This window comes from Monodon monoceros, unplaced genomic scaffold (genome assembly GCF_005190385.1).
Source record: "Monodon monoceros isolate NGI ecotype Baffin Bay Population unplaced genomic scaffold, NGI_Narwhal_1 Super_Scaffold_22, whole genome shotgun sequence".
NCBI lineage: Eukaryota > Metazoa > Chordata > Mammalia > Artiodactyla > Monodontidae > Monodon > Monodon monoceros.
Genome location: NW_021703779.1, coordinates 124,543,965 through 124,568,611, shown reverse-complemented (window position 1 = coordinate 124,568,611; position 24,647 = coordinate 124,543,965). Strand labels below are relative to the sequence as shown.

At 52.5% G+C, this 24,647-nt stretch overlaps 1 protein-coding gene across 3 annotated transcripts in view; it reads right to left on the bottom strand.

Annotated features, from left to right (window-relative positions):
• Positions 1-702: 702 nt before the first annotated feature.
• MAMLD1 (mastermind like domain containing 1) overlaps positions 703-24,647 on the bottom strand; it is a 59,345-nt gene continuing 35,400 nt past the window's right edge. For 2 of the 3 annotated variants that reach the window (XM_029240018.1, XM_029240017.1), the window contains 2 exons: positions 10,565-10,808; positions 3,913-3,996 (listed from right to left, as the gene is read on the bottom strand). In XM_029240018.1, coding sequence (XP_029095851.1) covers positions 3,956-3,996; positions 10,565-10,808 — 285 coding nt within the window. In that variant the 3' untranslated portion in view covers positions 3,913-3,955. Of the gene's footprint in view, positions 2,297-2,347; positions 2,917-3,911; positions 3,997-10,564; positions 10,809-24,647 lie in introns of those variants that run through there. The other variant, XM_029240016.1, reaches the window with a different exon arrangement.

The window sequence follows — 24,647 nt, the reverse complement described above, 5'->3', positions numbered from 1 at the left end:
GCGGGGAGGGCGGGGAGAGGAGGAGGCCGAGCGGGGATTGGGTAGCAGGTCGGGGCGGGGCTCCAGGGGCGGGGCTCCTGGAGCTCGACGGGCCGGGACGACGGCACAGCCCCTGCATCCTGTCCGCTCAGCACCCCGCGCCGCTGAGCTCTGCCCGCTCCAGTGCGAAGGACGAACAGGGCTGGCCTTAGCGTAGACTTTGGGGGAGGGCCAGGGGACGAGGAGGCGGGAAGACCCTTCTCTCCCGGGACCACGCCTTCACCAGGCTCTTCCTGACTCTCTCTGTGAAGTGATGGACAACCTCCAGCCGCCCTATGTGGGTCCCCCTTACGTGGGAGGAGCTGGATCTTTAGTTGGGTCTGTCACCCTCTCAGTGGAAAGAGGATGGTGGTGGGAGAGTCTAGATTCTCAGCGCAAGCCTCCCCCTGCCCCCAGCGCAGAGTCACCTTAGCGGCTCCCCTGTTTCGTCCTCTGTAGAAGGAGGCGTTCGAGTCAGAAATGATGTACTTCTATGCTGTGATGTGAAGGGATCGCGGCTCACGCTACACAAACTTCTCACCCCTCTCCCCTCGGTGCCCAAGCATCCCGAGACAGGCAGTGGCCTCAGAAAGGCCCGAAGACACTAGCGGGCTTAGCTGACAGGGGTTTGTAGATACTGAATGCTCCCTGGAGAAATGAAAACATAGAGGCACTTTTCTCCTGGCTGTTTATTACAGTACGAAGAAAAAACGCACTGGTTTGAAACAGACGCCAGATTTCAAATGTAGAGGCGAAATACGAGGTGGCAATTAAAATGTGATTACACAGAGTCTGGACACTGAGAAAAGTTTACAGGACAGTGGGTGTGGGTTTTCTATAACAGACACTTAAATATACATGACGATAATTGCAGATAGAAACCATCAAAGACAAAGCCCGAATCAACAATTAATGTTTACAGACCCATTTTCCCTCAGACCACAGAGCCTTACATCAAAACAAATACCGAAAGGCTTTAAACCAGGAACACCTCACCTCCACCCTGCAAGGTGCTGCTGGAGTAGTGCCAACCGTCTGAGGGATAAAGGGAGGATACTCAAGATCCTCAGACAGTGCCCAGCTCCCACATTACCTCTTTGCTTCTCCCAAATCTACAGAACTCTCCGGCCTCCGGGCAAATAATTCCTCTGAGGGGCACTTAACGATAAAACGGCTTGTGCTGTGATATGCTCATCAGGAAAGAGCTAGCAGAGACTGAAAGGTTTGCGAAAGAGGTTAAGAACCACACAGGGCGACAGAAGTTTTAGTGGAAATGGAAATAAATGGCCAAGTGAGTTTCGATTTGGTATTTGTCAGTTTGCACAACACCTCTTGATCACATCCACCACTGCATCTAAAGCGTACGTGACTCCACCACCTGGTTGATAAGGTATGGCTGGAGTGAGCAACACAGTCTGCGTATTTGCAACAATGTAGAATAAACACAGACAATGCATAATGAACACAGCTCTACTGAAAGGAAAGCCGTCACTTTATTTACAAAGTCACAAAACGAAGTATAAATACTTCTGTCGTGAATGTTTAGGAAAACCATTTACAAAATGTTCAGATATGTACAGGTAGCTTGAAAAATCACCAGCTTTCCATTTCGTCACAGGTAGCGAGAGGGGTGGGTGTGGGCTGACGCCCCTCAAATCGTAATGAGGCAACAAGCGTGTGGCTACGTGGGACCAGCTGCGAATTTGCTGTGGACTCACATCGCTCCCCGGAGTGATGGCCACGTGGAGGTTTCTCTGGGCATTTAAAGCTCGCCAGCATTCTGGGGGATGTGGCCAGCCTGCTCAGGGACGTGGCCGGCACTCTGGGCTGCGGCAGTCTGGGCAGCAGCGTGCTGTTCTAGAATGTCATCGATCAGCCTCAGGTTGCACACCCAGTCTTCATCTGGGCTCACGCCGGGGCCTTTCAAGAGAGCTTCGATGAAATCCACCTCAGTGCAGTCAGGGGGTGAAATGAGATCGTTCAGTGAGGCCTGGGGCAACAAGGCATAGGGTGGCAACTCAGGGGGGCTCCCCACGCTGTTGAAGGGACCAGGGGACGGGCTGGCAGCGACGGTGGAGGCGGCGGCGGCGGCGGCGGTGGCAGCCACATAGCTTGGTGGCTCGATGCCCTGGATGGGACTCACGGGCCTGAAGCTGGCCATGCCTTGCTGGAGGGACTTGGTGGCGTGCAGCACAGGCACAGGACCCCGCAGCGGGCTCTGTCTGAGGCTCTGGTGGCCCAGCAGGCTGAAGCTGGGGTTGGCGGGGGCAGCGCCCACCTTCTGGCTGGGTCTGCCTCCTGGGGCCACCTGACTGGGGGACACAACTGCCTGTTGTGATGGAAACGCTGGGGCTCCCTGGGGGACTCTCACGGGGGCCTTGGCAAAGAGGGAGTTGCTATGGAAATGCTGCTGGATGCCATGGGCTGCTGGCCTCGGGGGTGGCCCCCCCAACACCGCGGTGCTCACAGCTGCTGCCGCCACCCAGGCAGCGTTGTGGAGCACGGTGGGCACTCTTGGCACGCAGGGCTGTCTGAGCTGGTGGGGACTCAGGGGCTGGCTGCCCAGGGGGCTGGGACAGAAGCCGGGCAGGGGCACTCCCGTGGGGGCGGCCTTGGGAATCCGCGTGCGCCGGCAGGTGGACCCGAGGCTGCCCGCGGGGTTGTGGCTCAAGCGCAAGGGTGTGGGAAACGGGGGGCTGGAGCTGAAAGTCCCGTGCTGCTTGCCTGGAGTTTGTGACATCAGGCCCACGCCCTCCCGGCTCTGGTGCCTGGCGGGCGGGACCATTCCTGGGCTCAGAGCGCTCTGGAGGAGCGCAGCTCCGGGTGGCATCATGGGTTGGCTGGGTGGGGAGCTTGCCTTGGTCCGGCTACACTTGGAGGTGACTTGATCTTGGACGGCTACAGAAAGAGAGAAGTGGGGGTCAGTTCCAAAGGCATCTTCAACTTGGGCCGCAGCTGCTGGCGGGGAGTCACCGGCCCAGCACTGACCTCTCACCTTCCACCCTGGGCTCTTCCCGAGCATCCCCTGCTCCCCTGGTTCCTCCACCCTCAGCCCGGACTGCAGTTCTTGGGGGAAGCCCTCCTAGACCCCCTGGGTCTGTGCTCATGGCTCCCCCTCCACCCAAGAGCAGATCATGTTGGACTGAAAATGCCAGTAGGTTGTAAGCTCCATGAAGCCAGGGTCTGGGTCTACTTTTCTGCTCAGTATCCGTACGCAGGCCTGGCACCGCCCACCCCCTGAAGGATGCCCAGTCCTTGACACTGGCCTTTCTGGAACTTGTCCGTCCTGTCCCTGTGGCTGAAGTGTGCCTGACATGCCACTCCAGCCTGGACAGGTGGGACATTCAGCTGGTATCAGACCCAGAGGAACAGGGGTTTTTGCAAGAGAATGCAGGAGCAATGGGCCATTGCTGGCCACTGGGCTACAATGAAGCTGCTGAACACCTGTTGGAGGGCAAGCAGCTTCCCCCAAACCCCAGGCAAGAATACCCTTGGCCTGGTCCAATGTCACTACTGGCTGGGGAGGACTACTTAACGCATGTTTCCCCTGCTAGTCTGGCAGAGACCGTGTCTGGTTTTTAGCTAACAGCTGTATCTGCGGCCAGTCAATGTTGATTACAGTCCTAGATGCCATGGTTGAATCAATCATCTCTTGAATCAAACAGCGATTTCAGAGTCATTAAGACTGAGCGTTTCACTGGGACTCTACTTAAGCTTTCCACGTGACGGATCCAACCAGGCTGCTCTGGAAGTGCCTTGCAGACCTCCTCTCTTTCCCTCAATGCTTTTCAGAAACATCTCAGTAACTGTTTCTGCTGGAATGAATTCTCCCCCAACCTCACACACACTCCCCCTGGCCCACCCTTTCGAGAACATCGAGTTTAAGTGCTTACCTTGAAATTGACTCATCTGTTGGGCGAGATATGCACTCCGCTGTTCAGGGATCATTGCCATAAGACCTGATTTCTGCTTCTCTTGCTAAATAGAAGATGAAAAAGAAGTGTCAGATTAGGGCTACCAAGAAATACTAGCCTTGGGATCTCTGTGTGGGGACTCAGGACTTGGCTTTGGTGTAGCAGAAAGCATGAGTGAACACACCAACACACACTCGCATGCATGCCCCACCCTCCCAAGCAAAACTCCGCAGGTATAAATAAAAGTAGGATTCTGCACCTGGGTTAAAAAACCAACTGCGACAGCGTAGGATAGGGCGGGAGACACAGAGCTTAACAGCAAGAGCACGGAGAAGAAAGATTGAGGCATTCTGGACATCCTTCTGCTCAGGATGGGGCAGCAAATGTGACATTAGGCTGCGTTAATAGAAGCAGAGTGTGTAGAAGGAGGCAGGTGACAGTCCTACACTGCTCTGCTTTGGCCAGACCATGTCTACGGTGCTGACAAGAGTTTGGGCATATGCCAGCCTCAGGGAGACCCAGACAAACTGGCCGCACGCGGAGGACACTAAGTGATGGAGGTAGGGCTTGGGCTCCCAACCACGAGGGCAAAGAATGGCTGAGCGAACCAGGGATGTCGGGGCTGTCATGGGGAAAGGGCCAAGGCTTGTTCCAGGTGGTCCTGGCACGAAGGGCGCGATGATCACACGATCAGATGGACGCACTGGCCGACACCCGGAGTAGCCACTCAGTCCCAGCTTCCCTTCGCTTGCCCGATTGGCCGCACATGGGCGATGGGAACGGGTTCCCGGTCTCCATCCGCAAGCTGGGTGGGCAGGGGGAGGAGCCACGTTCCAAGGCTGCAGTCCCAGCCCTGAGGCTGGGAGCCGCTGGAGGGGACAGCCGCGAGCCAGCCAGCTGAGGGCCGGGAGAAGGCACAACTGGCCCCAAGCCCCTCAGCCATTCGGCGCCAGGCTGTGACTGGGCCCCGGGTCTGCTTCCCAGTCCATTGCTCACCCGCTGCCGCCTCTGTCCCCTTCTCAAGGAGTCTGCTTCCTCGTGCGCCACCAAGCAAGGCAGCTCTGTCGGGGAGCACGCCTCCCTGAGTTTACTTTCGGAACTGCGTCCCCCGCCCCCCAGATGCCAGAAGACTTGACCGGACAACACAGGCTGCCCGGGGCCTGCTTCTCTGCACTCGGAGGGCTGGCGCTTGGGAGAGTGCCCGGTGCCCGGGCCTGTCGGGCAGTTCTCGGCCTCGGTTCCTGCCAAGGCAGAGAGGACAAACACGTGGCAGTGGGCGGACCACACCGCAAGTGATGTCAGCTTCCCGCCCTCAGCCTGCTTCCTGTCCGAGCTCTTGCCCCCCTTCCCCCGGGGCTGCTGGGAGGTGGGTGCCAGGGATGTCGCTCTTCAGCCCTGGAGCTGCCGTCTTCCTGCTAAAGCGTGGGGTGGGGAGACAGGACCTCAGGAGCACAGGGGTCGCATGACCACCCAAGGCCACCCCATCGGGAACTGGGGGAGTCCTGTGCTCTGCCTGAGCTGCTCAGGGTGGGCAGGCCTTTCTGAAGGCAGCCCTCTCACCTCTGTTCTTGCCATCGAACCTCCCACCAGCCCTAGGAGATCTGGGTAGAAGACCTATGGTCCCAGCTTACTGATGTGACAACTGAGGCTCACAGAGGGTAAGTGACTTGCTCAGGGTGACGCGGCTGGGGAAGTGCAGCGTCTCCTAACTGCAGATCCACTTTTTCTGCCTCCCCAGCCCGCTGCTTCCAGGAACCGGCTCCTGTGCCCTGCTGTCTACATCAGCCCTAACTCCATCCCCACCAGCTGCTCCATTAGGTGCATCAAATAACAGAAAGTTGTACGGAGTGGGGGAAGGGCAGGTGGAGGCTACAGAGTGCGACGAAAGACAAAGCAGGGGACAGGCAGAAGAGTCCAAAGGGAGGGAGGTAGAGAGGAAAGACGCCCCCAGGGCCTGGGAAACCAAAGTGAAGGCGAGGCTGGGGCAGAGGTCAGAGTGGAGGAAGTGGGCAGTGTCTGCCAGATGAAAGGGAGTGCTTCTCGAACGGTCCACAGTTACAGGGACAACGGGATGCTGGCCGGCGTTCATCCAAGGAAGCACAGAAACCCAGAGGATCCAGAGTTTAAGCGCAAGTCTGCTGAGCGGCACGGCTACAGAAGCTGCCAAGTCCAAAGGGCACGGCCGACGCCGGCCTGGGGTGCCGCCATCAGGCAGGGCTCTCTTCACGCTGCTGGGGCATCCGGGGGGGCACCGCCAGCCCTCTGCTCCCGGCCTGTCCTGTTGTCCCTGGCAGAGCAGCCAGAGCATTCTCTCCAGGCCTCCCGAGGAGGCTGCTTCCTTTGTTTTGCAGACAGAGGCCCCCATCCTTTGTTCTGAATCAATGTGCTCCAAAGATAAGCCCCAAGAAAACAGTTGTTGCCTTTTGACACTGACAATTAGAATCGTTGGAAAATGGAGAAAACAGGACGTGACAGTGGCTGCTTAGTGATGGACGCTCTGAAGGATGGCCCGGGCAACCTGTGGCTTTCCACCACCATGGTCGTGGAGGAGCTCATCCAAGGCCTGCCTTTCCTAGGGCTGCGGTCGGCTGTCACGGAGCTGGGTGCTGCTGTACCGGGTGACGCCGGCGGGGCGGCGTCAGGTGGGCCTGTGTGAGCCTAGGTGTGCTTCCCCACGTGGTCCCCGGAAGGAAGTCTCCCCAGGAACGAGGGCCCTGGCTCCTCCTCCCACCTGGCCAAGGGGCCACCTTCACAGACAGGCCTCGGCCAGGATGGTGATCCAGGAAGTCCTGGGGCTGCCTTTCGAGGAGCTTCATGCCGATGTCCCAGGAAGCTCTGGGGGCTCACCTGAGGGCTAGCGTTCACCTGCGGGTGCTATAGGCACAGGCAGGAGAGACAGGCAAAGGGCCGGCCGAACCCCAACACAGCAGAGAGCCCAACACTGGGCCCCCCCCGGGGAGGCCAGGCCGCCCTATGGGCCTCACCCTTTGGCCACCACAGGAGGATGTCTCCTGTGAGCCCCAGACCACGCACCTGACGCGTCCTCTCCCCACTGCAGGCCAAGAACGGTCTCATTACTGATTCAGCCACTTCATAAGGCCCAGGGACGCTCTAACTGGATGCGGGATGAGGCGAGGCAGAATATGAACAAGCCTTCCACACGATGCGCACACAGGGTTCCTGCGTCTTGGGCAGATTCGGCCTGAAGTTACTTGCCCCACGATCCCCAAGAGGAGAGCATTCTGACTGGGGAGAGGACTCCAAGGAAACAGCTCTGGGGGAATGCAGGGATGGACGTGAAGCCTTATTTTGTGCAGCAGAGTTAAGAGAGAGAAGGAGGGGGGAGGGAGAGAGACGGAGAGCCGGGATAGATGGAGGAGGGGTAGAGGGCGCCCTCGAGTATGAAGAGTATTCCGAAAGGGTGTAGGCGAGTTGCTGTGTTTATGTAGGTTAGGTGAGGATTTTTGTTTTTTTTTCTTCTTTGTTTTTGTATCTTTTTTTCTTCCCTTCTTTTTCCTTTTCGTTTTTCTCTCTTCTTTTTATTTTTCATTTTCTTTTTTTTTCTTTTCTTTTCTTTTTTCTATTTTGTTTTTTTTTTTTCTTTTTATTTTTTCTTTTCTTTGTGTTTTTTTTCTTGTTTCGTTCAATTTCTTTTTTCTCTTTTTCCCGTGTGTTTTTTTTTTCTTTATTTTTTGTTACTTTTCTTTTTTTTTCTCTGTTCTTTTTCTGTATTTCTTTTTCTTTTTTTTTGCTTCTTATTCTTGTATTCTTTTGCCATTACTTGGGAGAGGAGAAAACCTGGATGGTGGAACGTTCTTTAAGGTTGGTGGCGTGTGTGGGTATTGGTTGTAATGGGGAAGGTTATTTGGTTTATGTTTGTAGGGTTGTTTTCATTTTCCTCATCCTTTGAGGGGTTTTTCTTTTTCCAGCACCAGGCAGCTCCTTGCTCCCTTCCCAGTAGACAAGGCCCTGGGTGCCCCACGCAGAGCCAGCCTGCCACAGCAGAAGCCACTCGCCTCTGTGTTAAAGGTTCAAAGGTTAGCGAGCTCTAGTGTGTGGGTTGGTTGGTTTGTTTCTTCCTCCAATAGGAAAAGCACCTTCTTTTGTGGTTTTGGGAAGCCAAATTTGGAAACAACTCACCCACTCTTGTGACTTTTCCTTTGAAATGACGGGAAGACAGCGTTCTGCATGGAGATCTGAATTCTAGGGACTCCCACACGCCTGTGGATGGGGACTCCTCAGACCCGAAGCCCTGTTTGAGGGGGCGTGGATGCTCTTAGGCTAAAACTCTCCTCAGGTGTCCTTCAGAAACGGGCTGCCCACAGCGAATGGCAGGCCAGCTTCAGTGTTTCCTAACCCCCGCTCCTAACTCTCTGAGCCCGTGACTCAGTTTCTCCAGAGTGCCTCCACATGGGAGTGCTGAGTGGGTCATCAGGCCACCACTCTTCCCTGCGGACCTCAGAGGCCAAGGCCAGGGCGGGGGGAGGGGCGGCCACACACCTGCCCTTTCCTCGGGCCTCTGCTCAATGCCTTTCCCTGCCCGGAAGGCAGCCTCCCTGACTCCGGGTGGGAAGATATAGGGTTTACCTGGCAGCCCGGTGAGCCCCTCTGTCAGTCAGCTGATGGACATTTCTCACGGGTCTACCATGGGCCAGGCTCTGTCCCAGGCATGGGGGTGGCACTGTGTGTCTCTACTCTCATGAAGCTTACAATGGAGGGGGCAACTGGCAAGACGCAAGCAAGTCAATCACAGAAAATCATTGCCAATGGTGGCACATCTACTACAGAGAACACAACAGAGTGAAGGGATGGGGAGTTGGGCGGGCACGGCAGAAACCCAGGCGCAGGCCGTGGGGCCCTCAGGGTACAGGGGAACATGCCACACCCGGACGCAGGGGCACCAGTGGCCTGCTGAGCTCTTTCTTTGACCCTTGGGGCCTCTGGAGCAGGAGACAGGGACCACCCCCACGGTCATGATGCTGCCCTTGGGTTTGCACCGATCTGAAGCTGCCACCAGGCACTTCACAAAATCAACGCCATCGAAAACGACTTTTCTCTTTTCCATTTTCTGCCTTTGCAGTTGACCTCCAGCTATACGAACTCTCTCCTGACTCCACCTCCATCTCGGTGGTTTCAGGGCTGCCTGGTCCCGGAAGGGCTGGGTCTACATGCTGGGATTGATCTGGCCGCAAAGGAAACAAATGTCTTTGCAGCTCGCCTTTCTTCTTCCCCTGGGGTGCCTGCATCCTCCGTCTCACACTGTGTCTGGTCTTCCTGAGTCATGGCTGAGCTGGAGGTCCTGTCCCTCAAAGCCCCCCGAGGTGGGCCCAACTTCCAAAGCTTCGTAGGGAAGATCTGAGGGCCAAGCCTCCGCCCGCCCCCCACCTCCAGTGCAGGGTGGAAGGCCTGGCTTGGCTTTGAAGAGAGATAATAAGATGGGGAAATGAATTCTCTCGAGGCAAGCTAGCTTGGATCCCTCATTTTTTGCGTTTTGGGGACAGGGAAAAACAGTTCAGACCAGGGTGGAACTCAGAGACATCCTGAGTGGACGATGCCCCAATCCATTTTGTTAATTCTGTTTCCCTGGCAGCTTTGTACTGGACAAGCCGGAGAGCACTGTGAGAGCACACAGAGAAAAGGGGGGAAAAAAAGAGAGAGAAAAATCGATAGCCCTTGAATGGAAAGCACTGCTTGTTCTTGCGGGCCGAGGCAGGTGGGATGGGGAGAGCAAGGCCTCACGTACCGAAGCAGCATTTCCATTAAAGGCCAAAATCCCGGAGGTCCTTTCAGCTGGATGAGCATCTTCTGATCACTATCACTCAGCCAATGCTCATTTCTCTAGCTTTCTCTGCAGAGAGGTCTGACATCCCGTACACACCGATATTTCATGCACCAGAACAACAACTCCACGAGCCCAGTGAAATTCTCTGCAAAGGCCCGCTCTGGCTGGCGTCCACCATCTTTCTCTCATGACCACTAACGTGACTCTTTAGGGCAAGTCAAGCCATTTCTTTTAGAATCTGCAGGATGATGCAAACTCACGGCCATCTTGGACAGGCTTGGCTGGGCTTCCTTCTGCCTGCCCTCCCCCGGGGCTACCAGTCCTCCAGTGGGGCGATCCAACTTCCCACTTCTTGGGGTGCGTGAGTCCCAGGTGGGGTCAAAGAACACCTCGGGGTGCGGAGTCCACAGCAGATCGCTGGAGGGAGAGGCAGTTCCCGAGCGCCCGCCAGCTATGGAGCAGGCAGGCACGGGGTCGGGGCGGATGTGGGGGGTGGGATTCGGAGGTGCAGAAGCGCAGCCCCTGTGCCCCACGGACTCACAGCCTGGCCGCAGGGACAGACAGGCAGGGAATGAACTGGGGTGCTGGAAGGCCAACAGCCGGGAGGGAGCAACTGCGCCCAGGGCGATCACCACTCAGTGCCCCGAAGATGAGGCTGAGATGCCGGAGCAGTCTGCTTGCCTGGGTGGTCTCTCTGCTAGAAATCCCTCCTAGGTGAACAGAGCTTTACGGGCCGGGCTGTCACCTCCTCTTTGCCTCCCAACAACCCTGTACGGCAGGCGGGCAGGCTGAGCAGGGGACCGTGCCCAGCTGACAGATGAGGAAAGCGAGGCTGGGGGAAGTGACTTACCGACAGCGTCGCAGCTAGGCAGTAGTGGAGCGGGCACCTGCCTCCAGGCCTTCGGATCCCAGCCGCCCCAGGGCGCTGCCTCTGAGGTGCTGTACGAGGAGGTGACTCGGGCCAGCTCCTGAGCAAAGGAGCTGCCGGGCAGGAAGGACTCACTCCCCAGGGCCTGGCAGGATGGGGGCTGTCGCCCGAGGCTGACCTGGGGGGGCCTGGCTTCCCCAAGCTTGCAGGCTTTGTCTACATGAGTCTACAACAACCATTGAAGAGTCCATCAGCGGCGTGGCCACGACATGCCTCTGAATGCTCTTGTCACTGCCCTGACCGCCTAGCGGGGTCGTCTGGGTGCTTGGTTAGACACACCAAGTGGTCTGGGCCAACCAAACCCAACAGCTTTGTGGTCTTAGTTGTCTTGGGTCACAGACTCCTTTGAGAATCGGTTAAAAGCTATGGTCTCTCTCCACAGAAAAAGCACTTACGCTGGTGTCTCCCCCTTCCCAGCCCACCGACACCTTACGTATAATCTCAGGGGTTTTCTGGACCACTTACTACCCATCCGTGGGTCTCAGTTAAGGAGCCTCTGCCTCCATCAGTCACTGTCTTGTTGGAAATGGGAGTCAAGCTACGTCATCAGCAATGACCTTGACCAATCCCGATCCCTCCCCACGCCCCTCCCCCCCCACAGAGCACACCATTCTAAACTGGTGTGTAGGTACGTGTGTGTAGACACATGCTGAGGAATCTGCAAAACCAAATGGTGAGTGCAAAACCAAGCAGTCAAGTGGAAACCTCACAGCAGCCCAGCCCTGAGCGGCAGCCCTCACTGCACTTCACCTTGCCGGGGCCCCCACGTTTCAGGACTTGCGTGTGAGTGGCACCTCCCCTTTCCGTCATATTTTAGAAGGCAGGGATTTCACCCAGATTGAACATCTGACCCAATTCTTTCAGCCAAAGGCAATTAAAAACCCTCACACTTGATATCCACGTCACAGGAAGCCTCAAGACTCCAAGGAGCTGCCGAGACAGCTCTGACATCCTGCCGAGCACAGCGAGCGCTCGGCCACAGGGGTGCCCAAGAGGACCAGGGGGAGCCTGCCTTGAGGAGAAGGTCTTTCTACGTGAAGCAGCCTCTTCATTGTCGTGCTTTTAACACCTGAGCTTTGAGTGATCACCTGTGTCTATCAAACAGCCCAGTAGAAAGGGAAATATTTATCCTCCGAATCTAAGCTAAACAGTCGGAGTCAATTCAATTCATGACAATAAACATGACTAAGCGCCTACTGTGGGCAAGCCTCTGTGATGGATGACAGGCCAGTAGATATTTGGATGCCGTATTTGAATTCACGATAAAAACTGCCACCACTGAATTTATCGAGCATTTGCTACGTACCGGGCACTAACCCAAGTGCTTTCAATACTCAGTCTCACTCAATCCTTGCAACAGCTGTATATGAGGCAGGAACGATTACTGTCCTTATTTTACAGAGGAGGACACTGAGGCCCAGAGAGGTTAACGAAGTTGCCCAAAGTCACACAGCTAGTTAGTAGCAGGGGAGGATGCAAATCCAGGCTTGCCTGGTTCCCAGGTCCACATGAAGTTTGACACGGTGTGTGCATGTGTGTGATTAGCTTGTCATATGGAAAACAGGCTTTGAAATGTAGAAACTGTTCAAGTGTGCCATTAAGAAAAGTACAGGCCGGATTTTACAAGGGATCCCCAGGCAAAATTTTAAGAACACATTATAAATACTCAAAGATGGGATTAGGAAGAAAACCTAACTACTTGGAGAGCTTTAGAGATGACACCCCTCTCCCCAAAGAAAAACAAAACCAAAAAACCACGTGAAATACGCTTCGCAAGTGAACTCACTGCACGTGGGAAGGAAAACTTTCTTTGCCATTCTGACGATAAGCCAACTACAGAGGGCCCGGCGCCCCTCCCCTTGGGCTGGTGCATTCCTGCAGAGCTGAGCTCACTGGCCACCTGAAGCTTCGCTTCGTCTAGCTCCAATTTGTCCTTGGACCAAGGTCATCTCTACAATGGACTATCCTTTGTGCCTGCATTCCTAGCGCCTTGATAATTCAAGACACTATTTTATAGCCATGTAGGAGTTTTTACAACCCCGATATGCAACTATTCCTAGAGGTCTGATTCCTTGCCCACCCCGTGACGACACAGACTGAAAGCAATGAGTGGGGCTTATTTGTAGGGAACTGAAGCATTTTAAGCTTTTGCTCAGGAATCCCTGGTAGCTTCATGTGACTTGTAGGATTTTAGTGACGGGTCAGGAAGCAAGAACCCCCATCAGCATGAACATACGCTCACAGCGCCTCGGTAGTTCATCAGGCAGAAAAAACCCTGCAGATGGTACATGGAAATTACCAGCAGCAGAAGGTGCCCCGACGGTGTGGGCAGTTCTGTTTCGGCAGCAGTTGGGAACGGGGCTGCAGCCACCCATTCAAGTGGAGCAGAATGGGAGCAGGCGCTTCGCGGACCGCTGTAATCCTTGGTTAAAAAAAAAGAAAAGAAATAAACTAGATGAGATTCAGTCTTGACTCTGACCGACAAGGAGCTTTGTAGCTGATGCCTGTGTGTCTTCTCCGTTTTATTTACTTTGGAAAAGAAACTGCTATCACACTCCCTGTTAAGTGGGAGGTCCAGCTTCCAAAGAAAAAGTGGTTGGCACTTTTCAACGCCTAGAGGTTTCCACACATAAGGTAAACCCATCTCTGTCTTTGGAATCACTGAAAATCTCAGAAAAGCAAAGCCAATCCATAATTGGTGGGCATGATTACTACCTCTCGGACTGGCCAGCTCCGCGTGATTCCAAATTTCAGATAATCAGACCCTGGGATGGATAGTGCCCGATGCTGGTGCCCGATTTCACAGAGCTCACCCGCACTGGGCTTCCCGTGATTGCTAGAGAACTTGCTGGAACGAGGTTGTCCCTGGGTCCCTCTAATGGCTTGCAGCCACTTAGAGCCCCAAGCACGTCCTGCTAAACTTTGCAATTAGGGCTCTTTGTTCCTTGGCCTCCTGCCTTCTTGGCAGGCAGGTTTCCTGTCCCATGGTGTCAGGTACACTACCCCGCAGTCACACCCATGTCCTTGGAGTTCCCCAGACAGGCTGCCGCCCGCGTTCAGTCCCCTGTGATCGCGCTCCTTGCTTCGGTGGCCCAGAGAGCCCTTTCTCCAAGTTTCCCGTCTGGAACCCTGCATGTCCTTGGAGATCCACCCTGGGAATTCTGCCTCTCCTTTGGTCCAGCTCCTCTGGCTGACTGAACATCCTTGTCGGGCCAAGTCTTAATCATCTTTAAATCCCTCTGGTGCCCAGACAGTGCCTGGCACAGGCAAAGGGTTCAGCAAATATTTGGAAAATTCAACTGACTGTATCTGTTATGAGCTTGGCACGATATCCCAGGCACTCGGGATATGCTAGTCCAGTGAGCACTGTGCTGGCTTCTTTTTGGGATGAACGTTAATGATACAAGTGAGCCTTGACCCTCATTTTAAACACATTTACTCATCTCCTTTCAACGCCGTTGGGTTAATAAAACCCATCAGTAGAACAGAGATCATCACACCGTGGAAATAACGTCAGCTAACATTTACTGCGCTAACCGTGCACACACACATACATTTGAGACTGTCCCCAGTTTACAAGACAAGGAAGTGGAGATAGCTTTACCCAGGACACACACAGGAGAGTGGGTACAGACCTGGACCTGATTTACAGAGTGACTGAAACCCAAGCAACTGCTGGGTTTGGGAGAAGAGGGCTCCTTCTCTGCACACAGAGAGAAGCAGTCGGGTGTCCTTCATCTACACTGGAGTAACCACGCTGTTGGCTATTCTGTGACCTCACCGTAGAGCAAATGGGCTGCGGTGTAAGGAGCTCAGATTATGACTAACCTGCACAGACACTCAGACGCTTTGCAAGAAGCGGGTACCTGCTCTGGCTTTATCAGTTATTGACCGGATTCGATCTTGGTCCAGTCTTCGCCGTGGAGGTCGGAAGGAAATACATGCGCATTCACAAGGTTACAGTTGTGTACTGTAATTCCACTGGCTTCTGGGAGCTCGTTGATGTCTAGACTTACTCATCCTGAAAGTTCAGGCAACAAATCCTGCTTCACTCCTCCTTTGCTTTACTAACCGTGTAACAGAGGCGAGCAGAGAGAGCCCACAAGAAGGAACTGGAGACTTGGTGCGTGTGCCAGAGACTCTCGGAGGCCAAGGTCACTCACGGCTGGGCTGACTTCAGAAGCCAGCCCCAGCTGTTCAAGCCACGAGTGAGATGAACATGCTAGGGTACTCAATGCTATGCAGATAGCTCAAAGAGGGCAAGGCAGAGCTGCGGAAGAAGCTGGGTCTCTGGGCAAATGCATGAATGTGCAGACTTGTCAAACAGAGGTGACAGGAGACGACTTCGTAAATGTGAAGTAATGCTTTGGGAAACCAGGGAAGTGTAATGTGAGTCAGACTTCTTGGCCTCTTACTTGCCATTACACTACTTGGCCAAATGCAAATGGGATTTCAATATATCACAAGCGTGCATCTATTAATAACACTAGGAAAAAGCTATACAACTCAAGCCTGAGATTTTGTAAGAAATAGAATCGTAGAAGCTCAACAAAGCAGCACAGTCCCACAGAACCTTGAGATGATGCTGAATCATCCTCCCAGAAAGAACAGAATGCTCTATACCTGCGCTGTCCAATACGGTAGCCACCGACCACATGCGACAGTAGAGCACCTGCAATGTGTCTAGCGCAAATGAAGAACTGAGTTCTTAATTGTATTCACTTTTAATGAATTTAAATAGCCACCTGTGAATGCTGGTGACAGTAACGGAGAGCACAGCTCTTCACCATACTGGCTAAAGAGTGCAGGCTCTGGAGAGAGAGGGTCTGGGCTTGAATCATGGATTTGCCACTTCTTAGCTAGGTAATTGGGGGAAGCCACTTAACCCTTCTGTGCCTTAATATCCTCATTTGTAAAGGGGAAGTAATAGAAGTGCGTCATTCATAGAGTGGCGGAGGTTATGAGGATTCACCGAATTAACTAACACGTGTAGTGCCTGCGTGCTGTATTCTCTGAAGGTTAGTCAGTGGTAGTCTTAATTAACAATAATACCTCTGCCGTGTATCAAGCCCTTTTACAACGTCCCAGGCACTGTCCTGTGGGAGGAGGTGAGCTGCACGTACTTCTATTCCACCATCTTGATCCGCTCCTCCTAGAACTGAACATGCTCTAAGGCGTGGTCTGGCCAACATAGCTCAGCGGAGCTATCACTTTTCCTATCTCTTGGTAAAACAGACTAATAATAAACGACGATGATAATATTAGAAACATTTATTGAGAACTTAATCTAAGGCACTGGGTTCAGCCCTTCCCTGGAGTCATTTCAATTAATTAATTCTTAGAACAATCCGAAGAGGGGGCACTGGTATGATCCCATTGTAAAGATGAGGAAACTGAGGCACAAAGAGAAAGGTTAAGCAACTAGCTTGCTCGAGGTCAATCGTTAGTAAGTGCCAGGGCCTGGACTAGAACCCAGACATTGTCTGACTACAAAGCCCAGGCCCCGAGTTTTGCTTGATCCAATTGCCCAACTGAAACTTTTGCTAATGTGATGTATAAGCAGACCAGCAGCAAGAAGATTCTGGAGTGCTGCTAGGGTCTCATAGCTGTGCAAGGGCTGCTGGGTGGGCTATTGTGTGACCCAGGTGTTGTTTTCCTTTTATAACAACTGTATCCTAAAATGAGAACTCCAAGTTGAGGGATTTCTGTTCTGATACATGTGGTACAGGGAGTGGGAGGGTCACTAGAGAGATTCCGCAAGAAAACCTCTAAGGTAGCACCAGTCCTATCATTCGCTGGATCTCTTCTGTAAATTTGCATTTTGTAAAAGTTTCCTTTCAGCTTTTCTGGACTTTTCCTCTATAAATGTGTATAATTGACCTCCCTATCCCACCCCTCCAGGCGGTCACAAAGCACCGAGCTGATCTCCCTGTGCTATGCGGCTGCTTCCCACTAGCTATCTACCCCACGTTTGGTAGGGTGGGATAGGGAGGGTGGGAGGGAGTGAGACGCAAGAGGGAAGAGATATGGGAACATATGTATATGTATAACTGATTCACTTTGTTATAAAGCAGAAACTAACACACCATTGTAAAGCAATTATACCCCAATAAAGATGTTAAAAAAAATCAAATAAGCTTAAAAATGTAAACATCACATTTAAACTTGTAAATTTCACTAAATATTTCAAACTATAATTGCAAACCTAATACATCTGGTTTTGTTAAAACTTCAAAAAAATGTGTATAATTGAATGTTAGTGTTTCCCAGTTTAAACGTCTGGAGCTGTTTTCCGTGGGGCATTTTTGCAGAGTGGCCAGGGCTGTGCCCATTCCACTGGGAATCAGCCTACGAGCAAGGTGAGGTCAAGGGCACTGCTACGAGGAGCGTCACGGACTGGGTCAAAGGATACCAAAGCTCTCGAGAGTCCAGAGCCTCTGGAGCCAGGCTCTGACAGCTTCTGCAAGGCTCCTATCGTCTCATGATGATGAGGATGACGATGGTGAAGAGCTACCACGTCCAAAGCATAACCCTTCTGCTTATGCGCACCGAATCCTCCCCCCATTCCGTCCAGTGTCTCCCCGCTGCGTGCAGTAAGCACTGCTGACAGGCCCCGGGGTTCCAGAGAAGCCATCCGACTGACCATCACATTCAGGCAACCGAGGAAGGGTGCGGCAGGATTTCCTTTGGAGACTTCCGGATCGAGACGGCAGACCTAATGCATGCACCTAAATTCACTCCCTCGCAAAGCCCCACTAAAAGTCCCGTGAGGGGTTGGCCTGGTTTGGTTTTTAAAGACACAATCCTGCAAGGATAAGGCGAATGCATTACCCCAAGCTCAAAGGCAGCTAGACCAGCGTTAACTGACTCCACGGCCCCTGGGAAGCTGAATCACAGAATGGCAGAGGGGAAAGTGGAAAGGCAGTTTGGTCTACGTGGCAGGCTCAGGAAAAGCAGCCCCAGGTGGTCTCTGGAACTGGCAGGTGAAGTGCACGTGGGTGGCCAACACAGTGAGGCAGATGCCTGGATGGCCATCCCGCCTCCACAGCCCTGGGTATCTGCCTCTCCTCCTCTCTGGCAGAGATCTGGCTTGACCATTTGCTGCTGAATTTCCTGCTCTGTCTTCCATATCCTGCTGCCCGGATTTGCTTCACCCCACAGAGGTGTTCTCTGTTGACCTCCACCTGGAAGCTGGAGGGCCTGGAGGCAGGCTGTGGCGAGAAAAAGCCCTCGGGCCAGATTCCTTTTGTCTGTCCGGTACCACGCCCATGACTCCGCCAGGAGTCCTGACATCGGTGGGCTTTACACATGGCCGGATCCGTGGTACCTTTAGTCACTGACTTCCCTAAGAGGGGAGCAGCTTCCCTTCTGGAAGCCTCCACTGAATAGTGGCACCGTGACCCTTTGAAGAGCTCATGAATAAGTAGTGGAACTATATAGAAAAGCAAGAGAACGTTGGAATCAAGATAGTGGTTAATTCTACCAGAAGGGGCGCATGGCAGCAGGGGTGCGGGGTCTACTCGGGGGTCGACCATGTTCTATTTCTCAACCTAACCAGTAGTGACACAGGTTTTCACTTTATACTTCTTCAAACTGTTCATATAGGCCTTGCATACTTTCCTGTATCTATGTCACGTTTCACAATAAAAGGAAAAAGCTATATACACAGCTTAACGCCAGTCATGTGAAATACATATTTTGGCACAGAAAAACAATAATGTGTATTCCAGCATGTTAACAGCGGTTATCCCTGGCTAATTTATACATTGTGTATTTATGTATTTTGTTATCTCATGGGAGTTGTGTTTTCGCTACACTTTTCTGCATTTTCAAAGTTTACTACAAAGAGCATATATTATTCTTGTAATCGGAAGATCTTAAAACATATTGAAAAAAGACAAGGTCTCCATCTAAGATTGAAACTGGTAAGGATGAACACAAAAGAGATGGGACGACCCATCTGTGGGAATCTATGCAGAAAATAACTACCTAAAGAGACTGGTGATGCACCTAATCTAACTAGAATGAGCTCGAAGGTCACCAAGGAGCCGTGGGTGGGTTCCTAGAGTTGGCACTCAGATAGCTGCTATCTCTCTCTGGGAAGAGGGAGGGCTTCTGAGATACTTTGAGTGTTCTATTTCTTAATCTGTCCTGGCGGGTACACGGGTGTTGGTTTTATTATTTTATGTTTTATATGCTCCTCTGTAGGTATCATATGGATTAAAAAAAAAAAACAGGACTCATGTAAGTAGAAAATACGATGGTGTGTCAAAGGAACAACTCAGGTTCATGTAAAATCATCATCATTTAGGTTAAAAAAGTCACTTTGGAATTTAGATCTTCTTTTCTTTTCTGTTGCCGATCCCAGATCTTTCTGGAGATGCTCCAGTTGCTGGGGAACAGGGTGGGATCAGCACACTCTTCATGGGGTTTCGGGTGGCGTGGTGTTGACAGTCTGAATTCTTGTCAGGAATGCCAACCGTTCCAGGGGTCAGGATTTGGGGTCTGCGTTCTTCCCTGCAAGGTTTTGTCCATATAGATACACAAGCAGGTATTCCAATGACAAATGAGCCTGTGCCTTCCTGCTACGCCTCTCTCACACAGCAACCTGGGTTTTCTTCCTTCCCCACTGGTATGGGAGCGGGGCATCATTCTCCGCCTTCCTTTTGCTGAAGGCCTCACCTTCTGTCTTCTTCTGACCCATTCTGTCTCCCTGGGGCTACCTCCTCTCCCTACGACCCTAACGCGCTTTTCGTAACTCGAGGAGAAATGAGAGATCACCTACTCAAGTCATCATTCTCAAGAGGAGAAGGAGAGGGCCCATGGTTTGCTCAAGTTTACCAAACAATGGCTAAGCCTCACCCTAGGAAAACCATCTTCCTGATCACGTTCTCTCCCCTGCCAGGTGAGTATTGGTTGTTGCCGGGGACTGAGGGGAGTGGGTCATGGGGTGTTATTGTTTCATAGGGACAGAGTTTCAGTTGTACGTGATGAGAAGAGGTCTAGGGATGGCTGATGGTGATGAAGGGCACAACAGACTCTTAAAGCTGGCTAAGATGGTAAATTTGACGTGATGCGCATTTTACCACGATTAAAATATTGGGGGAAAAGAGATCGCCAAGCAAGTTAAAGACAGAGAGGCCGAGAGTCAGAGAAACCTACAGAGAGCATCTATCCGCACTGTTCTGCAGGGACTCAGTCTCTGAGCGTGGAGCCCTGCAATGCCACCCTCTGAGGACCCTGGTAGGTATGGACCCTGAGGCTCATGGTAGGGAAGAGCCTTGCCCCAAATCAGAGAAGACTAGAACTCACCACTCCAGATGCCCAGTCCAAGGTGCGTTCTGAGTCCTGACCCAACTGCATCGCTCTCTCTACCCGACTCTCCGAAACCTCTGCCTTCTTTTTCTTGTTTCATCCGGAAGCGAGAGCTTTCACTGGGATGGCCTCCACCAGAGGCCAGCCGGCCTGGTCCTCAGCATGTCCAGGAGCAAAGGACAGTCTCATTCCCCTCTCCTCCGCGCTGCCCTCCACCTTCCAACCATTTGGCCTCTGACCTCCCCAGTGCCGCTCGCTTCTTTACAGTTCTGCAGTCCTCATAAAGATGTTTGAGCCATTAACATATATAAATGGCCACTTAACCCAGATTACACGGACGTAGGTCAACAACCTGGGCTCTGAGAGTTGTCACGTACTGGCATAGGAGAGGGGGCTCTTTCCCCAGGGAATTTGGAGGACATTCCCATCCGCTTACAGCAAAAACCCATCTACTTGACTTGGCAGTAGGTGAGCTGAGAACTAATGGAATCGGGTTAATCCAGCAGCACCAATCAACGAGGAGAGCAGTGAAGGGCAAGGGAAAGTTCCAGAGCGGGAGGCAGGAAACCTGAGGTCTAGGCTTAGCTCCTTCATGTGCTCGGCAGCTGGGTGGCCTCAGGTAAGTCATCTTATCTCTCGAAGCCTCAGCCTCCTTATGCAGTAAGTAGGGATGACATAGTGCCCACTGCCAGGGGCTGTTGTGAGGACCGGATGAAAGGACAAGGGGCAAGTCCTCAATATGGGGCTCAGTGCAGTGTATGCAGTTGCGAGGGCCAGTTCCACCCTCCATCCCCACCCCAACTACTATTAAGAGCTCTGGCCTGGAAGTCAGGTGACCTGAGTTTAGTCTGGGCTTTGCTATTCATTCTATGAGCTTAAGAAAGTCCCTTTCCCTTTTGTGTCTACTGAGATGATTATGTGGTTTTGTTTTTGTCCTTTGTTCTGTTCATATTGTTTATCACATTGATTGATTGTCATAGGTTGAACCAGCCTTGCATTCCTGGGATAAATCCCACTTGGTTATGGTGCATAATGCTTTTCGCATGTTACTGGGTTTGGTGTGCTAGGGTCTTGTTGAGAACTTTTGCATCTCTGTTCATAAAATTTGTTTGTCTACCTCCTCCTTTTAAGGCCTCAGTGTCCCCATCTGTAAAATGATGTAAGAATTCTCCATTGGCCTGGCTGAACCTTTCTTGGAGTTGCTGTCTGAGACTCCTCATACCCAATCCTCCTCTGTCCCACAGTCGTCACAGGCCACCTGCATTGTGGTTTGAGGCTCTGCCCACCTTCTCTTGCTCTCTCTCCCTTTAGCCTTCACAGGCTCTCCCTGCCCCATACATTTCTTGCATGTCTAGTGTCATACTGGTATCTGCCTTTTGGTAGATCCAAACAGACACAAAGAAGCACTTGGTTACTTAGTTCTTCTCTCTGCCAGACATAAGAGGAAACCCTTTTTCCTCACCCTCTGACCCTCCCACACTGCCCCAGTGAATGACCCACGGTGAGCAGTGAGCAAAATGAGAAGTGCTCACCTGTCTCCTTCCTCAAGCACTTGGCTCACAGCTCAGAGAGTTAATTTTTGTGGGAGCTTTATTATAGTTTCTGTAGATTTTTTTTTTTTTTGCGGTACGCGGGCCTCTCACTGTTGTGGCCTCTCCTGTTGCGGAGCCCAGGCTCCGGACGCACAGGCTCAGAGGCCATGGCTCACGGGCCCAGCCGCTCTGCGGCATGTAGGATCTTCCCGGACCGGGGCACGAACCCGTGTCCCCTGCATCGGCAGGCGGACTCTCAACCACTGCGCCACCAGGGAAGCCCTGGGCTACATATCTTTTTTGGTGACTTTCCTTCCTTGCCCCTGCTTTCCAGGGCATTAGTTGGGCTCTAGACTGTCTCCACCTGCCCAAGTCCAGCAACTCTCAGTAAACACAGCACACTTTGTCCTGTGGAGAAGGTTCTGGTCTCCACCATACTGCTGTCTCTCCTTCATCAGGGCCTTGCAATCCAGCAAATGGGTGGATTATAGGACTGTTTAAAAGGAAGAAGGGCTATAGCTCCGGGAACCAGACAGACCTCCTTTTTGATGTGTGCTCATTCCGTGAGAATGGATCCATCAGTGACATTAAATGTAGGCACAGTCTTCAAAGTCAACATCTGTAATAAATAATCTGCCTTCTCTCAATATAGAAGTTTCAGGTTTGGTTGAATTTCATTATAAAATTATATTTAATAGTAGGGAATTACAGCATTGGGGATAAAAAGTGTACGAAGTTCATATCTCATTCCTATATCTGAAGCCACCCGTCTGTTTCAAGATGCAGAATTTGTGAGCCCAGAGTCTGAGCCAGGAGTCAGGAGACTCGGGCTGTTGCTTGGGGCCAGGCATTTCAGGGCCTCGCTAGACTCACACCACCCCAGGGGGAAAATGTGGGCTTCGCCCAGACCAGCTCTCTAGGCCCTGCTGGGTGGAGCATGCTGTGAGCTGCGGGGGCTTCCACTGACTTCACCCAAATGCCCATCTCCAAACTATGGGTGTGGGAGGGGTGAAGCTGGGTGTTCAGGAAGCTGCTGTCTGGAGAGAGGAGGCCCAGGGTGCCTGGTAGGGAGATACCCAGCTCCCAGGTGGCAGGTTCCCAGAGAGAAGGCAGGAGGGGTATGAAATATTTGGCTGCAGTTGCCAGGGACTCTGAGGCTCTCTATCCGTGTGTTTGTTTCTTCTGAGGGCTTGTCTGTTTCGTTCCTTTGGAGCAACCATCACTGCACATCGTAGAACGTATAGTATAGACTGTTTGATAGCTTTCCTCGTAATAAAACATGGTGGCTGGAATCTGCTCACAGCCTGCCTCTTATAGCATTCGTGCAACACGTATTTACTGAGCACCCACCAGGATCCAGGCCCTGTGCTGTGATAACACTGGTGGATAAAGCAGAGATGGCGTTGCCCTTTTAGAGCAGGCACGTTCATGTAATGGAGATCACTTAAACGGGATTTGTAACAAAGGTGGTAAGTGCTATATGGGAATACAGGAGAACCCAGCCTGGCTGGGGTGAGGGGTTAGTTAGAGGAAGCTTCTTGGGGGAACTGAACTTTAAGCTGTGACCTGAAGGACAAAGAGATGTTGTCCAGGTGAGGGGGTCCTGGGCAGACAATTGGCAAAGTTCTCAAATCAACTTTAGCTACATCACAGCTTCACCCAGTGCCACTCCTATCCCAAGACCTGATGGATACGCAGATTACGTAGGGAGAAGGCTTTCAAAATGAGGCCTAAGGATCTGGGTTCTCCCTGGAAAAAGGGCTGCTTTCTGGAGTCACACAGAGTCAACCCAAAGAACATCGTGCTGCAGTGGATGGGGGCGGGGAAGATGGATGAACAGTCTTCGTATTTCTATTCCTAACTTATTAAATTCAAGAAAGTTGTTGGCTTTCCTGAAGCCTTAAGCCCGCTTGCTGAAAATCAGATAACAAACCAAAGCTGGGGGTCTGAGATGTTTTTAGCTATTCACATGGTAGAGTAGGGTGTGTCCCATTTATAAAACAATCTGTTGTAAATCGATGTAGAACGGAAGAGATAGCTAAGAAAAAGCTGAGTCCCAAATGTCAGAATCGGCAGGGCCTGTGGGACTCATCTACACCAGAGGTTCTCAAAGTGGGAGTCGCTGGGCCAGCAGCAGCTGTTAGAAATGCACATGTCTGGGTCCCACCCAGACCTACCGAATCAGAAACTCTGCAGGTGGAGCCCAGTACTCTGCACTTTCACAAATCCTCCAGGACACACTCCAGAGAGAACCACTGCTTTAATCCAACCTTCTTGTTATACAGAAGAGGAGACTGAGACCCGGAGAAGCAAGGAACCCCTAAGCCCGTGGATGCTGGGCTCGTGACCACCGTGTGCTGCTTTCCAATTCCTCCTTTCCAAACGGGAGCTCCTTTTTTTTTTTTTTTTTTTTTCCTCCTGTCCTGTACTTCTGCTTTTTCTCTGCCAAGGTGAGCGTGATGGCCAGGGGTCCCGGGAACAGGAGGGGCTATGCTCTGACCAAACTGAGGGGACGGCACGACATCTGCAGTTTCTGGATTGGAACTGAACCCCTCTGGGGAAGGAGTACATAGGTTTTCTGGAGGAGTGAGCATTTCGGGAGGCAAGCGCATGGGAAAGAGGGAGGGTATGGCTGTGGATGGCCAAAGAGGTCGATTGCAGCAAAGACAACTGATGGCTAAGCTGGCGCCTAGCTCTCTTGCTCTCATTGCCTTCCACAGTTTCCGTTCAGGCGGCCTCACTTGCCCCACGTGCCTACGTGCTTTGGGGAAACCTCGCTCCACCTGGGCTTGCAGAGGCTGGGCACCGAGCTCCGCTTACACGAAGCAGAACAGTAGGTATGTGATCCATTCAGGCCACTGAGCCCAAAGTGCCAGAGGCTTTCTGGGAAAGACACTTCTTTGCTCTTCTGACAGAGCTTCTCAAAGCAGCTCTCTCTTCTGCTCCCCTGGATGAGGGCAGGAGGAGGCCTGCAGCCCCTGGAGTTGCTGAGGGCTATCATGTGCCCACAAGGGGGAGCCGGCCTGAAGACGAAGCCAGTGCTCCGGAAGGCCGGATAGACGGCAGGGAGGAAACAGCATCCTCGGTGACACTACCTGAAGTTTGCCCAAGAGCCGGCCTTCCACTTACAGGACTCAGTCAGTCCCCTTTATTATTTC